At 36.7% G+C, this 17,212-nt stretch overlaps 1 protein-coding gene across 2 annotated transcripts; it reads left to right on the top strand.

Moving 5' to 3' along the window:
- The first annotated feature begins 7,356 nt into the window (after window positions 1–7,356).
- Window positions 7,357–15,128, top strand: nfil3 (nuclear factor, interleukin 3 regulated). 2 transcript variants are annotated; one of them, XM_088011309.1, is made up of 2 exons: window positions 7,357–7,505; window positions 13,510–15,128. In XM_088011309.1, exon 2 carries the CDS (start codon window positions 13,585–13,587, stop codon window positions 14,743–14,745), a length of 1,161 nt encoding a protein of 386 aa, XP_087867435.1. In that variant the 5' UTR covers window positions 7,357–7,505; window positions 13,510–13,584; the 3' UTR covers window positions 14,746–15,128. The 2 variants fall into 2 exon arrangements, with proteins under 2 accessions (XP_087867435.1, XP_014833234.1); XM_014977748.2 differs by having other exon boundaries at window positions 7,360–7,514.
- The last annotated feature ends 2,084 nt before the right edge of the window (window positions 15,129–17,212 follow it).

The following is a 17,212-nucleotide window of genomic DNA, read 5'->3' as shown; positions in this document are numbered from 1 at the left end:
GTATTAAATCCTTATCGTGAATTTCCAGATTTAAATTAAGCTCTTATCGAAATAAAACAGACAGGATTCTGGAACCTTCTGTTAAATCAAACTCTTATCTTAATCAGACAGGGAATGTTTTCCCCTCCCCATGGAAAGTTCTAGAAAATCCCTGATGCAACCTCCTCCTCACACGGATAGACTCCACCCCAACTGCTCTTATCTTCCTGCTCCCTTGCAGATGCCCATTCCACTTTTTAGCTTATGTTTGAATGAACCAACAGAGATAAAGGGGCGGGATTTCTGTTTTTCTGCTTTAAATATTTTCGGAGGTCCTCTCTTTCTACTTGTTGCATTTTACGGAGCCCTCCAGGGGATTTGGTGAATTTATTTTCTTCTGCGTTCCCTCGCAAAACTTTTGCGTTCCCTCGTAATAATCTACTGATCAGTTCATGCGGCATAACTGAATACTGTAAGCCTTTCTTTCGGTGGCCGCCGTACTTTATGCTTTAATACAAGCTTATAAGGTTTTTCCACGGAGGAGGGGAGGGGGGGGAGGGCTGGGGGGGGCTTGAGCACCTGCCGCTTTTGCTCCTTGCCCCCAAGTGTCCTTTTGGTCAATTTTTTATATTTTATTTTTTGGTATTATTATTTCCTAAGCCCTCTTATGACACATAACATGTACTAAAATTATTTTTTTAATTTTTTAAATTTTTTTATATTTTTTTTTGTACAACATAATAAGCACTCCGGTCACCTTGTTACCTTTGACCTTTTGCCTATGATGCATGACGCAGTTGCCTCTCGCGCAGTGACATAAGGCGGCTAACTGGAGCTCAACGTAGCAAACATTCCAGATTATAGAACAGTTTTTGGTGAATTAAAAAAAACGCGTTTGGTGAATAAAGTGGGGTAGACTTGCTACTTGTCAGATGACGGAAAACATTGAAGTATCGTTTTTGCTTCAGCACGGAGTAGCGGTTTAAGCAGAGAGGTATCGAAATACAACAGACACTGACAGGCCTCTGCATCTGCCTTTCTCTGAAGAACTACTGAGCGGGAGGAGACAGCCAGGTGAGGAAAAACTGTTCTTATCTATCGATTCAGTATTTTTATCATACAGACGTTAGGCTGGTGTTGTTGTGCTATTAGCTAGCTGCTAGCTAACGACTTTGCTAGCAAAGCTAGATAACTAAAAAGCTTCTTCCCTTTATCGTTAATGATAGCAGTCAATCTTCAGTATTACTTATGCAATAGGGGCACATCGCCCTTCTAAAACCTGTCATCTCCATAATGGATATATGTCTTCTAATTTCCTTTGCCGCATAAAGTACATTGCATTTATTCTAGCGTTAGGTAAATGTATCTTGAAGGAGAATAGCACTTAAATAAAAGTCCAACAAAGATATTCATTTAGACTTAAAAATAACTCACCCTGAATTACCATGAAAGATATATCCATCCATCCATTCATTGTCTTTACACCCTTGTCCCTTAGTGGGGTCGGGGGGGTTGCTGGTGCCAATCTCCAGCTAACGTTCCGGGTGAGAGGCGGGATACAACCTGGACAGGTCGCCAGTCTGTCGCAGATGATAGATATAATGTATGTAATAAAAGTGTGTCATTAATGAAGGGGAAAAACTCAATCCAGACTTTAAGTAAGTTTAGGGTCTGGTTCGCAGAGTATGGAGTAAAATTCCCCCCCCCCAATTATTCAATGAAAAAAAAAAAACTAACCTCAGTTAAATAAAAATGTAATAAAAACTTTTGGAATTGTAATGATTCCTTTTTTTAAAACAAAAAGTTTTGTTCAAAAAACTTTTTTTAAATTAAATAACTCATTTTTTTCTCATGAACGTAAAAAGTTATTTGTCAAACATAAACTTTTATTTGCACACATCAGAAATCTTTTGTTGTGATTTTGGGCCCCGCCCACGATGTCATGAAAATCACAAGCAAAACTTTGAGTCAAACAAAAACTTAGAATAGCAAGAAAAGATTTATGACATGCGCAAATAAGTTTGTTTTGCAAATAATTTTTTCACTTCATGAGACAAAAATTTGATTTTAATTTTTAAAAAAAGTTTTTTAAGCCAAACTCAGTAGGCTTTTCTCATGGTGACATGCATTAACAATTCAAATTTTGCTTTTGTTTTTTTTTTCCTGCAGTTCCATGTTAAAGTTTGATGCAGCTCTGCTTTCCTGATTGGACCATCTTCATCTCCACTGCAAGTGTAGCAAACAAACAGCTCTTTTTTATAGATTACAGTCCACTAAAATGTTGCATTGTGTCCTTGTTTATATTTTTAATAGTGTAATTCTGTGAAGACAAAATATGTCTGGTGGTCTAGCTCTGATTTAATATCTTGCTAAATTGCGGGTTTGAATACTTTCCTATAACAAAATAGACCTGCAGAAAGAAATTACTAATAAAATATCTTACATATGCATAGTTGTATGCTCTGTATAGAGATTTTCCTTAGCTTTGACTGTATATCTCACAATTTAGTAATGTATCATTGTTTATTAAACTCTGAAAGCTGTGTGGCTTTGTTAATATTCTGTCCTAGAATGCGGTTAGAGGTACCCTTTTTTTTTTTTTTGAGCACCTGCCCCTTTAGTTGTCTCTGCACGGCCCTGACCCTGTTTGTTATTATTAACAAATATTACAAATATTATTATTATTATTAACTCTTTTGTGCAAAAAACTGATTGAAAATCGATTTATTTACTGCATGTTTATGTCTGTTAAGGCTCAGATGGAACGGCACAGAAAGCAGCACTTTAAACCATTCAGACGCGAACACAATAGAGACACAATCAGATGACTGATTACCCCGCGATAATAACTCAGAAATATTCCATGGAAAAACCTTATAAGTTTTTATTAAAGCATAAAGTACGGTGGCCACCGTAAGAAAGGCTTCCAGTATCAATTATGCCGCATAAACTGATCAGTAGAGGAACGCAAAAGAAAAAAAATCCCATGTCCCCTGGAGGGCTCCGTAGAGTTCAACCAAAAAAACAGGAGCTTCAAATAAAAAATTAGACTCAACCAAAAAACAAAAGTTTCAAACAAAAATGAGTGATTTCAATAAAAAGAAACTCTTTAAAAAAAATTTTGTTTCGTAAAAAAATATTTTTATGATTAAAATATTTTTAAGATTTTTTTTGTTTGAATTTTATTTTTGATTGAATACTACTTTTTTTGTTTGACATGATTTTTTTATTGAATAATTGTGAAAGAAATTAACTCCATACTTCATTTAAATCTGGAAATTCACGATAAGGATTTAATACAATGATAAGGCTCAAATTAAACAATCAAAACATGTTTCATACGATAAGAATTTTTATATAGTTTTATTAATCAGATAAGGCCATATAAAACCTTATTAAAACAGATGTTTTATACGATAAGCATTATATGATGCAGATTCAACAAATGGCTGAGGCGTTAGCATTGATTTTTTATTTGGGTGTGGCTTTTTAATCCATCAAACTCGATTAATTAAATTTTGACATAAGGGAGTATCCTTATTTTTCAGGTCTGTGTTAAAGTTAATTTAAATAAAACTTGTTTCCCCTGTCTGATACTTTTTGATTCAGTATATATTCTTACAAACACCTCTGTATTTTAAATATTTTTAAAAGGTATATTCTGATGTAGGAATTTAGTTAATCAATATATACCTCTGTATTTCACGAAATGTAGGAAAATCAAATAAAGGGAATTGGAGCAACAAAATGTGCTACCTAAATATTTATTTAGGTAGCACAAAATATCTAATATTTTGTTAAAGTTGGGCATTGTGATGAAAAGATTAAGTACATCAACAAATGCTCCCACTATATTTTCTAAAGGTAGATGAAGGGATTTGATTCAACAGAATGTGCTATCCCGTATTTGTATACGGGATAGCACATGTCCTACTTGTGTAGGACATGCCGACTAAGGATTTTAGCACAACTACTAACATCAACATCAACTACTGTATTTTTTAAAGGTAGGATATTCTAATACAAGGATTAGTGCATACATCTGCGATAGCTTTTCATTTTAAACGGGTAGGATATTTTGATGAAGGAAGTGAAATTCTTGTGGTTTGGTCGTGAATATAAATTGTTCCAATACTATGCTAAGCATAACTCCTAAGCTTCCATTTCAGTCCCGTCACTCAATGAATGCTATCCATTGATGATTTTTAACAATAACAACCAGTTATAGTTTTTGGTTTGTAAACATGACGGTAGCAGTTTTAGACAGGTAACACTGACAAGTAGACATAGCTATCTAGCTGTGCTATGGTAAGAAAGTTAGCAATGTCAGATCATCATATGCAGTCATAATAGCATACATGCAGTGAGTATGCATGTGCATTAAGAGGTCTGCAGCATTTAGAGGAGCTGTCAGTTCAACTACAAAACATCCCCTGTCTAAAACTCGCCTCTCTGTTTCTTGATGATGGTCTAAATCACATGTGTCAAACTCAAGGCCCGCGGGCCACATGTGGCCCGCCATGTCATTTTATGTGGCCCGCCCCAGCATTTCATATGCCGTTGATTGACTTAAAATAGGTTTTGAGCACGAATTGACTACAAACTACATATCCCATAATGCATTCCGATTGTTACCAGCCAAACATTACGGCTTCTCGCCACTAGAGAGCAGCAGAGTCACCTCAAGCTGCTTTTCCCATCGAATAAAACTGAGACATCGACAAGCTAACATCAAAACGTCCAAGAAAAGAAAAATTGATTTACAAGACTGTGAATGAAGATGTGTGTGAGTTGGTGTCAGGGGTGGCAGGTCACGCTAGACGTTATCTTGACCGACAACATAAAAAATAAATAAATAAATAAAATTGGTCATATTTTTATCCGTGAAATTACAATCATATTAACATCGGCTATTTAGTCGCATTTTATGTGGTTTAGTTAATATTCATTTGTTTTACCCTGCGCGGTCTGGTGTGAGCTTTTACCAGGATTTTTTTTCTTTTTTTTTTTGCGTGGTTTCGCTTCTCGGAAACGGACAGATGTTACGTCTGCAGCTCCTCCAGAACGCCGCTCTCCTGGGTAACGTGAACCAAGAAGGCTCCATTTTTAAATCCGCTGCTGGATGAGTTACTTCCAGCGGTTTCTAATTCTTCGCAGTCCGCAGTGGTTGAGCAGCGCACTGCGCATGTTACAGTCTAATTAACTTTTGCATCGTCATTTATTTCCTCAAGATAAACTGCCGGCTCCTCAAATGGATCCTCAACGTTGCATTCTCTTTAGTTTTTTCTCTGTAATGGAGACTTGAATTTAACGCGCCATTTCAACCAAAGGTTTGTAATGCGCTTCCTAACCAGACGCTCCAAAGCGTCCGGTCCAGAACTCTTCAACACTCTGTCAGCTCCCGGTCAGAAAGAGGCATTTAGTTCAGATGATATTCAGAAAGGATTTTTTTAATTAATTGATTTTAGTTGCCTCTGAGACTAAATCTTTGCGTAAAGTCTATAATGTCTGCCCATGTGACTTGTTTTTATTATTTGTTTGCTTACATTTAAACACTGATTTAAATATCGTAATTTTTAAACTGAGCAGTAATTTTACATCCATGGAAACTCAAATGCAATATTTAGCAGGGATGCACTCCTGATTTGTACCGTCAATGTGGCCCGTTAGGGTGGCCAATATGCTGAAGTGGCCCTCGGTGAAATTGAGTTTGATACCCCTGGTCTAAATGGTTAACTGCTAAGTCGGGATGTCATACAGCTGTTAATAGCAAAGTGTATGACGATCTAACTTCTACATCATGATGTTATGTTGCTGATTAAATAAAAGCATGTGGCAATGACAGCATTTACTTGTCTGACAGATACAGTCATCAGTTTGTGCTAAGTGTATGGTGATCTGACAGTGTAATATGATATGAAAATATTTACAATATTTGCACTTGAGTCAACTGTTTGTAATCCTGGGTATGAGAAAGTTTTGTGTTTAACATAATAGCCTGATTTGTAATATATTGTTCATAATTTATAACATATCAGCATTGAAAAATGTGTGCTACATCTTCTACAGAATATATTTGGTTGAAAATTATTTTTGTGAGTAAATATTGAAAATGCAGCAACAGCAATGTTTCACTTATGTAATGTGAAATAGCAAAATAATTTAGAGGAAATTATTATGTCTTTTGGTATTATACTGGGCAATGAATGTTTTTTAACATTCTGCCTGAATGTTCAACAATGCATTGGACATGTATTACGGTTATCAAATAATACTTATGCCAACAGTGAAACATTGTGTAAAAAATGCACAAAACTATAACAGATGTGTCAGCATCTAACTAATTTTATATTTCCTGTAGGACCAATAGAAACTCAATTTTTTACATTTGTTTTCTGATTCAGAGATTAATAAGTGGAGAACTGCTTACCTTAAAAACCCTTGAAAACTAAAGAAATAAATTTTTAAATTCTCAATAACATTTGTCCATCCAGGGAACTATTACGATAAAGATTCAACTTTGACACTAACAGTTGTACCTTTTGCGACAAGGATATTGAAACAACAGATCATCTCTTTTTCTGTGCACACTGGAACATTTTGGGGAAACTTTCAGGACTGGATCTCATCAAAAAGCTTTTCCTACCTCTTCCCTTAAACAGAGAGGATGTAATATTTGGAACCACCCTCGGAGACAAAAGAAATTACTACCTGCTGATCCTTGCCAAATGTTTCATCCACTCCTGTAAATGGGGAAATAGAAAACCAGACTTTTCAACCTTTAAAAGCCTTCTGATGGACAACCCCTCAAGAGTCTTAAAATTGATGAAAAAAGTATACAAAACAGCTAGTTGATGCCTATAATGAGCTGAATTTATTTGATGAGAAATAGTGCCCCTATGTTTGTTTTTCTTTCTTTCTCTGTTTAATGTCACATTTTTCTTTCATCTCATATTTAAACCTGTAAGATTTGATATCTTCTTGTATATACATGCCACCTGATTCTATACAATTGTTCAAAATGTTTAATTAAAAAATAAATTTTAATTAAAGGCAACGCTTTTGTCAGTGTTGCCTTCAAGGGGTGTGGGAAATTTCACTATCAAAGAGCAGGATCCGTCAAAGAGCCGCATGCGGCTCGAAAGCCGCAGGTTCGCCACCCCTGATATACTTTATCAACTGTTTTGTATTATATCGTCATTGTTTGTCTCTTTCCTGTGATTGTTATTTGTAAATGTAAAAATAGTAATAAAGCAAGAAGAAGAGAAACAACTTCCTGTGTGAGTGCCGAAGGGGCAGTGAAATGGCGGAGGGAAACAGTTCTGGTTGGCTAATTTAGCTGTCATTCAGCTTACGCTGCAAATACGTTTCCCAACTGACCTACTAACACAGATCTAGACACTGGCCATATTAAGAATATAACCAAGGTACCAAGGAAGACAGTCACTTGTAGGAATTCCATCAAGATCCTAAGCCTCGCTCATATCTTGAACTATGTGAAAGGAACTAAGACCAAACTCATCGAGGTATAAAAGGTAGACATCTTATTGTTCGATGTTGATTTTAAGTCTGAAAACGCTGTCTGATGATATTTGCGAACTTGAAAGAGTTCCAACAGCACATACGTTAGCTTACCTTTCACTTGCCCTTTGGTAAACTAAACAGGAGAGCTGAGGAAACGCCTCCTTAAGTCGAGAATGTCGGCAATTGAATCATTTCGTGACTTTTTTTAAAAATCCATTGCAATTCTGTGGATTCGTGTTTCGTAGGCTTGATGTTAATTGTCACAAATGTAGGTACGTTGTTATTATAGAATTTGGTATGGCAGAGGTAAAAAGAATAACGATATAGAAGCATGATGAGTCAGATGGTTGCAAGTCCTGGTTACTCTGTTGGGATGAGTGATTTTTTTGTGCTGTTACGTTTAAGGGCGTATGTGGACCAGGTCATGAGAAAAAGGTTATGATTTCATACAACCGAGTGAAATCTTAGTTTTGTCTTTCTGCTGCATGTGACTCGTTTCGGGTCATTAAATCAATACGCCGGCACTCCAGTAGCAAAACTAACACAGGTTTTTATAGTTATTGACACTGAATAAAAACCGCATGACTACAAGAGAAATCGCTAACAGGAGGCCGAAGCAAGGGCGTGGATTATTCTGTAATACAGGCGAATAATGAAGGAATTTGGAGCAATAAGGTGGAGCTGACGGCCTATGGCTAAAATTGCTGGAAGAAAATACAGCAGGAAACCCTCATCTGCGACTCTAGTTGAAACATTGGCATATTAAACTTATGTTGCTACGTTATTGCCATATTAAGACAATGAGTAAGTTGAGTATTAGTATCCTTTAGGAAACATAAAGGGCTACTGTGGCCACTTACACTGAGCTGCGCTGATGTAAGCATTTCCTCAAATGTTTTAATGGGTGACAAACGTGAAATATAACTGTTCTGGCATGAAGCGAGTTTCACAACAAGCTGGAGAACTGACTCTAACTGGGCCTCTTAGTAATATCACACAATTTTATAGAAGTTACAGATGAAACGTACAGTAGTAGCTTTACTGTACTTGCCTATTGCCTTCTCTATTTTGTCCAAGATTCTCTAAACTGATCTGAAGTTCACCAGAAATTTGCTTAGAGGACTAAGCAAATTTCTCTTTTATATTAGCCAATAATTTAATTTTACCTAATTGCTGCTCTAGGAACAATGGTTTACAAATAAACTTTGGCTCCCATGCTTTATGAAATATTTCAATGCTCTGAATACAGCCAGGATCTATGAACAAATTATATAATTAGTCCAGGGGAGGAAAAAAAACATAGAAAAACTGGTGGTTGTATTCTTTTTTTCCTCAGTCATGTTACCATAGCAACCAATAAACAACAGCTCCACAGAGCAGCATTTCCCACACAATCAAATATGTAAAAACACCCAAACAAAACATTCAGACCCTTACAGTTTTATGTTTTTTGATTTTCCAGACTTAATGTTAACTTTGCGATCATTAAGAACCTGATGTTAGCAGTGGTTGATTAGTTAATTTAAAAACTTAATTATCTGTCAGAAAATATGTGGGTCGCCTTATTTTGTGTTAACTGAACCAAAACACACCAAACTGTGCAGCACAGGTACATATTAAGGTTGTCAAGTCAACCTTAATATGTACCTACATTATTAATATTTTTTTTTACTTAAAACCTTTTACTGACCTGTGAAATGTTATTCCCATGGACCTTGTTATCTTGCTGTCATAGACAAATAGCAAAACTTTGTGTCCCCTTTTCAGATTCTTTGCTTGATTGTATCATTTTCCCAAGAACCAATATTCTTGACTCAATGCAAAGAAATGGCCCGTGACGCACGTAAGTCAGGTGATGTCCAAATCCACTAATCACTGAGCGAACTTGTCATTTACGGTATGTTTTACAAAGGAATTTTAAAAAGCAGTCATGCACTGGCTATTAATGCTTTGAACAGAGTGAGCAGCTGCTGCCGAGTTACTGTCTGCAAATAATATTGGTGGGGACATCTCCACACCAGTCCTCCAGAAAATGACCCCTGTGGATGCCTAATTTAAACAGATGACTATAAAAACAGCAAATTTCTCAGTGTACAAATAATACTGATTTCTAGGTAACACCAACATGAAATCAGTCATTTGTTTACTGTAATAACAAAGTGTTTACAATTTGCAGGGCTCTTTTGAGAGACAAAATTGAGTAGGCAAAGGGCAGTGGGAAAGGACTATGTAAAATCGACTTGTTTGATTTTACAAAGTTGCATTATTACAGAGTCCCCAAAGGGACATGTACGATTTTTTCTTTTGCAAAAGTATTGCATTACCTCGCAATAGGTTTTGCGTTCTCTCGCAATAATGTACTGATCAGTTCATGCAGCATAATTTAATGCTATAAGCCTTTCTAAGGTTGCCATCGTATTTTCTGCTATATTGTAAGGTTTTTGTAAGGTTTTTCCATGTACGTTAATATCTTGTGAAATATCTGAAGTTTTATATATTTTTCTTTAGCATAGAAATGCACCACAAACCTATGAAATAAACAGAAACTTTCCATAAAAAGGAAAGAAATAAAAAATACATCCAAACTATTTGGACTATTTTTGAGTTATCATCACAGGATAATGAGTCATCTGACAGTTTTGATTTTTTTGTATTGGTAGTCTGAATGGTTTAAAGAGACGTTTTCCTATGCAGTTCCATCTCAGCCTTAAACAAGCAGACATAAACATGTAGTGAATAAATCGATTTTCAATCAGTTTTTTGCACCAAAGAGTTAATAATAAATATGTTTTCACTGAGGCTCTTTAAACGTGTATACATTTGAAATTTTAAATTGACATTTGTGAGTCAATTTATAAAATGGACCAGCAAGTATGGGGGAATTTTCCTGCCATAATCCAAGAGCACATGTTTTCAGTCTGAAAGCAGGATTTCATGTCTTTCTTCTCAAAACTTGTAATGCTTGTACTCAAAACTTCTCCTCTCGCTCAAACTTAAGCTGCATTCACACTGCACCTCGAAGTGACCCAATTCTGATTTTTTTGTCAAATTGGATTTTTTTTTTTGGCATGGCCAATTCATACTTCCAAATAAATGCAACCTGTATCAGGGCCGTGCAGAGACTACTAAAGGGGCAGGTGCTAAAAAAAAAAGGGCACATCTAACCGCATTCTAGGACAGAATATGAACAAAGCCACACAGCTTTCAGAGTTTAATAAACAATGATAAATTACAAAATTGTGAAATATACAGTCAAAGCTAAGGAAAATCTCTATATAGATCATACAACTATGCATATGTAAGATATTTTATTAGTAATTTCTTTCTGCAGGTCTATTTTGTTATAGGAAAGTATTCAAACCCGCAATTTAGCAAGATATTAAATCAGAGCTGGTGGTTTAGCTCTGATTTACATATTTTGTCTTTGCAGAATTACACTATTAAAAATATAAACAAGGGCACAATGCAACATTTTAGTGGACCTGTTTGCTGCAGTGGAGATGAAGATGGTCCATTCAGGAAAGCAGAGCTGCATCAAACTTTAAGGTGGAACTGCAGAAAAAAAGAAAAAAACAAAAGCAAAAATTGAATTGTTAATGCATGTCACTATAGGAAAAGCCTACTGAGTTTTGCTTAAAACTTTTTTAAAGATTGAAATCACACATTTGTCTCATGAAGTGATTTTTTTTTTTGCAAAACAAACTTATTTGTGCATGTCAGAAATCTTTTCTTGATATTCTAAGTTTTTGTTTGACTCAAAGTTTTGCTTGTGATTCTCATGACATCGTGGGCGGGGCCCAAAATCACAACAAAAGATTTCTGATGTGTGCAAATAAAAGTTTATGTTTGACAAATAACTTTTTAAGTTCACAAGAAAAAAATTAGTTATTTAATTTAAAAAAAAAGTTTTTTAAACAAAAGAATTTTTAAAAAAAGAAATCATTACAATTCCAAAAGTTTTGAATACAATTTTATTTTACTTAACTGAGGTTAGTTTATTTTTCCCATTGAATAATTGGGGAAACAAATTTAACTTCACACTCTGCGAACCAGACCCTAAACTTAAAGTCTGGGTTGAGTTTTTTTCCTTTCATTAATGACATACTTCAGGGTGAGTTATTTTTAATTCTAAATGAATATCCTTGTTGGACTTTTATTTAAGTGCTATTCTCTTTCAAGACACATTTTACCTAACGCCAGAATAAATGCAATGTACATTATGCAGCAAAGGAAATTAGAAGATCGGACATATATTCATTATGGAGATGATAAGTTTTGGACGGGCAATGTGCCTCGTACACAGGGAAGAAGCTTTTCAGTTATCTAGCTTTGCTAGCAAAGTCGTTAGCTAGCAGCTAGCTAATGGCACAACAACACCAGCCTAACGTCTGTATGATAAAAATACTGAATCGATAGATAAGAACAGTTTTTCCTCACCTGGCTGTCTCCTCCCACTCAGTAGTTCTTCAGAGAAAGGCAGATGCAGAGGCCTGTCAGTGTCTGTTGCATTTCATTACCTCTCTGCTTAAACCGCTACTCCGTGCTGAAGCAGAAACGATACTTCAACGTTTTCCGTCATCTGACAAGTAGCAAGTCTACCCCACTTTATTCACCAAAAAAGTGTTTTTTTTATATATATAATTCACCAAAAACTGTTCTGTAATCTGGAACGTTCGCTATGCTGAGCTCCAGTTAGCCGCCTTATGTCACTGCGCGAGAGGCAACTGCGTCATGCGTCACGGGCAAAAGGTCAAAGGTAACAAGGTGACCGGAAGGCTTATTATGTTGTACAAAAAAACAAAGCAAAACAATTATTTTAGTACATGTTATTATGTGTCAGAAGAGGGCTTTGAAAATAATAATACCAAAAAAAAAATTGACCAAAAGGGCACTTTGGGGCAAGGAGCAAAAAGGGCAGGTGCTCAAGCACCCCCAGCCACCCCCTCTGCACGTGCCTGACCTGTATGTGTTCTGCAGTCTGAACGGGCAAACGACCTAAAAGTGTCCCGCATGGGCAGAAGAGTTGCGCAATAATGTCAGCGTTCTCAGTGTTCTCCCAACCGCCATAAAAAGAAGAAATGCTCTGTGTTTGCGGAAGTAAACATGGAGGCTAATGGTTGGAGCAAAGCTTACGATTTTGAAGTTGTTGTCAGACCAGAGCCAGCATGTTGACAGCTTAATTCTCATGATAGTCCGTCATGGCACGCCACCCATAGTCAGTGGGTGGCGCAGGCTGCTACAATCAATAGTTTCCACACAGACACGTCCGCTAGGAGGAAACAAATGCACCCAGTACAACACTTTCATACTATTGGCTGAGAAGTTGCCAGGTGACTGTGACAAAAGGCATTTTCAAAAGTAAGCAGAGACTAAGTGTGAGCGTGAGGAGAAGTTTTGAGTACAATCATTACAAGTTTTGAGAAGAAAGACATGAAGTCCTGCTTTCAAAATAAGCAAACGTATTAAAGGTTTTGAGAACAAAAGACATGAAAGACAAGAAAGCCTGCATTCAGACTGAAAATGCGTGCTCTTGGATTATGGCACAAACATTTCCTCATAAGTAAGCATATTGTGAGGAAACGCAAAACTTATTGTGAGGAAACGCAATAGCTCCTCCTTCAGTTCCCAGCTGAGCTTCTGGCAGCAGCAATTAGCAAACACCTGGTGGAAATGCAAGGTGTGCTACAGTGCTCCTATGAACAGTTGCAAACAGCATCATGCAGAAGCACTGTTGTGATGATGTTCTGAAGGGGGAGTGTCAGAATGGGTAGGAACTTATTAAAGACACAGAACCCAATTTCACTTGATTGTGTTGTAAAATGGCATTGATGTCCTGGAGAACATAAATTCACCTTTTTAAGATATTGACCCTTATTCCTAACATATGAAGACACTTCTTCCATTACACAAATATATAAACTTTACAAAACCTGACAGTTTTTGAGCTTCTCTTTTGTTTTTTGCTTTGTATTGGTAAATAATATTTTTTTAATTGTCTGTTCACAGATTTCTTCTATTCAAGTGGACTGATTCGGTGTAGAGGTCACTGCTGTTCCAGAACATCATTATGGCTCACAGTTAATGCCTTTGAAAATACTGACTGTCTCTGACATTAAGAATATGCAATCAGTCAAGCAAGACATTGACTCCAATGAGTCATACAGTGGGGATGATGCCTTGGTGCTTGCTGTGGCTTTACATAGATCTAACAGAAATCTTGTACCTCACAAAATTTCATCATTTCCTTTCAAGACTAAATCTACGTGCCGCAGAAAACGCGAGTTCATCCCAGAGGAAAAGAAAGACACCATTTACTGGGAAAGACGACGCAAAAACAATGAAGCTGCCAAGCGCTCAAGAGAGAAGAGACGCATTAATGACATGGTCCTTGAAAACAAGCTGATGGCACTTGGAGAGGAAAATGCCTCCCTCAAGGCAGAACTGCTGTCTTTAAAAATTAAGTTTGGCTTAGTTAGTTCATCAGCATATACCCAAGAAGTTCAAAATTTATCTAGTCTTCCCACGATAAACTCCCATGAAGAGTTGATATCTCCCACTGCTGTCCAGAGTTTATTCCAAAGAGATCTTGTACATGTAGAGCTAAGCAAAAGCTGTGCATCAGCTATCAAACACTTACCTCTCATGCCTGAAACATGGGCTGCAAGTCAAGCAAGTTTTACTGTCTATAAGACAGCAGATTTTAAAGAAGAACCAGAAGAAAATTCCACCTGGCAGGAAACTAGTACACCATATAAACTCTACAAAAATTGCAAGGTTAGCCATTTGTCTGATGTCTACTCTCAAGCAGCATCATTCATGCAGACTGCCAGGTCATCCAGTAACTCACCCAGGAACTCAGATGAAAATTCTTTATGCAAAGCATCAGATGGTGAGGATGAGCAGCAAGTCCCTAAGGGATTGGTGCCTTCTGTAGCTGACCAAAGAAGCGTTATTGTTTCTACTCACAAAGTGCCAGATGTCAGTTCTTCAGCTTTGCCACATAAACTACGAATCAAATCAAGAACCATCCAAATTAAAATGGAGCCAACTGACCCTGAATATGAGTCCTTTGCAAAGAATTCTTCTGCCAGCATTTTAGAAGGAGTGTGTTTCCAGACCACCCAGAACTCCTCAGCATACATGCAGCCTTCTCACTGTCCTTTGTCAGTACAGGTGTCCAACATGCAAGGCTGGAGCCGTGGGTCTGAAAGCAGTGTTTCTACACAGTGGCTGCCAGAATAAACAAGTCTTAAGCTCAATACTAGTTCAAAACCATTGTAAATTCCTATGAACACGCATATACTGAGGATATTTATCCATAAGTGTTGGCACCGTGTCAACAAAACTGACTTCTTTGACAAAATTAACCACAACAGTGAAAGATTCTGAAACAAAGTTAGCCAAAAGCATCAATGTGTAGACTTTATCAAAGAGATGCTGATGTTCATATCACAATGAATGAAAGGAATGTTCATATGATCTTGTTGTACTTTGGATTTTAAGTAGTACTTGTGGCATTGTTAACACTGATATTGAGTACATTTAAAAAAACAAAATGTTAACTTTTTCCCAGACTTGTGATTTATTTTAGAAAACACAGTTTATTAAAGTATGCTAAGAGATGATATCTGTTCAGCTTTCAGGGGTTTATTCAATACTACACTTAGAGTTAGATTATTTGCCATGTATTGTTCTTATTTATTTGACATAAACAAGAGCCTGACATTCCTGATGCTCAACTGGTGCAAATCTAAAATGTACTCGGTTATTGGCAGAACTACAGAAGACCAGCATGTTACAGTGAGTGGTTGGCTGATACAGCTCTTTCTCACTCCACATGACTTCACATAGAAACACAGAGATTGGGTAAACAAAATTGCTTAAGACGTAATGATCTATTGTGAAACTGTAAATTATGTTATTTGTTCTATGATAACATAGTTCTATAATTACATAGTTATCGTAGAACTCCAACTCCACTCCAAGGAATAATTGAATCCTTAAATCTTCTGTGATCTTCTGTGATTTGACATCTCTCTGATACAAGTAAGGGAACTATTACTCATAACTTCACAGAACCTCCCCTAAAAAAACAACAACTAAATAATCCTTTAAGTCACTTTACCAATTTAATTGATCAGTGATTTGTTGCCTCACATAACGTTCCATAACATTAATTTTGTCTGATTACCCACTGGACATGCCCTACCCATGCACTGAGTAAAAAAACAACTCACTGAGTAATGCTCACTGACAGCAGGTTGGATTAAAAATTATGGTCAGTGGAGGCACGTTCTCTGGAGTGATGAATCGCACTTCTCCATTTGGAAATCTGATGGATGAGTCTGGGTTTGGCAGTTACCAGGACAACAGTTACTTGTCTGACTGCATTGTGCCAAAGGTAAAGATTTTTGGAGGGGGGATTATAGTATGGGGTTGTTTTTTAGGAGCTGGGGTTATCCTCTTAGTTCCAGTGAAAGGAACTCTGAATGCTTCAGCATACCAAGACATTTTGGACAATTCCTTGGTCCACGCTTTCTGGGGACAGTTTGCAGCTGGCCCTTTTCTCTTCCAACATGACTGTGCACCAGTGCACAAAGCAAGGACCTTACAGACATGGATAGCAGAGTCTGGAGTGGATAAACTTGACTAGGCTGCACAGAGTCCTGACTTCAATCCAATAGAGCCAGGCCTTCTTGTCCAACATCAACCAACCTACCCTAATGTGCTCCTGGAAGAATTGGTCAAAAATCCCCATAAACACTCCTAAATCCTAAACCTTATGGACAGCCTTCCCAAAAGATTTAAAGCTGTTTTAGACCGATGTCAAATTGAACCCTGTGAGTTAAGAATGGGATGTCACTTAAGCTCATATGTGAGTCAAGGCAAGTGAGCGAATACTTTTGGCAATATAGTGTATAACAGACTATAAATACAACTGTAGAGGATATATAGACACAAATAACTGCATAATTTTGAGGTGAAAGCAAAACGGCTTAAAAGTAGTTATCAAACTTAATTCTCAAAGGTTCAAATCTGATTCCTGATTGAACCTGATCAGGTTCCAGTTATGAACTAGTAATAAACTAGTTCATAATTAGTTCATATTGCTACTTCATAAAAGCTAGTAATGAACAAATACCTTTTACTGAATTGGCTTACAATTTACAAATAAAACAACAAGACCTCATCAACTAAAACTTGTATTGTTATATCCGATGTATTGCATCATATAACAATACATAGCATGCTAGTTTAATAAACTGAACTGTCTCCCTTCAATGAGCTGTCGAAACTTTGGTACCTTCTGAAATTCCACTGTGTTCTCTAAAATTCTGATTTCACCAGGTCAACCCATTTTGAACTTTTTTTTTTTAATATAAGCAAATGATTAATGTATAAAATTTCCAGTGTTTAATAGAAGTATAAACTAACTTTACTGGGATGAAAATAATATCCATGTGAAGCTCTTGAACATTTTGCCTGCCAGTAATCACCGAACTTATTTGATCTGACCTTAAAATGGAACAAAAGCCAAAGACCTAGTGTAAATGCTGGCAGAAACTGGTAAGGCATTGTCATCATCCACAGTGAAACTGGTCTTTCAAATGGACAATAACCCTAAACTTAAAGTCACTTTGGTTTCAAAGTGACTTAAGGACAACAATGCCAATGTTTGGCTGTGGCCATAACAAAGCCTTGATCTCAG

Source organism: Poecilia mexicana, unplaced genomic scaffold, assembly GCF_051168715.1.
Source record: "Poecilia mexicana isolate PSO_F unplaced genomic scaffold, ASM5116871v1 scaffold_12, whole genome shotgun sequence".
Lineage (NCBI taxonomy): Eukaryota > Metazoa > Chordata > Actinopteri > Cyprinodontiformes > Poeciliidae > Poecilia > Poecilia mexicana.
This window is presented reverse-complemented; position numbering and strand designations above follow the sequence as displayed.

Coding starts and splice junctions, on each gene's coding strand:
- nfil3 (XM_088011309.1), top strand. CDS start 13,585: ATGCCTTTGAAAATACTGACTGTCTCTGACATTAAGAATATGCAATCA.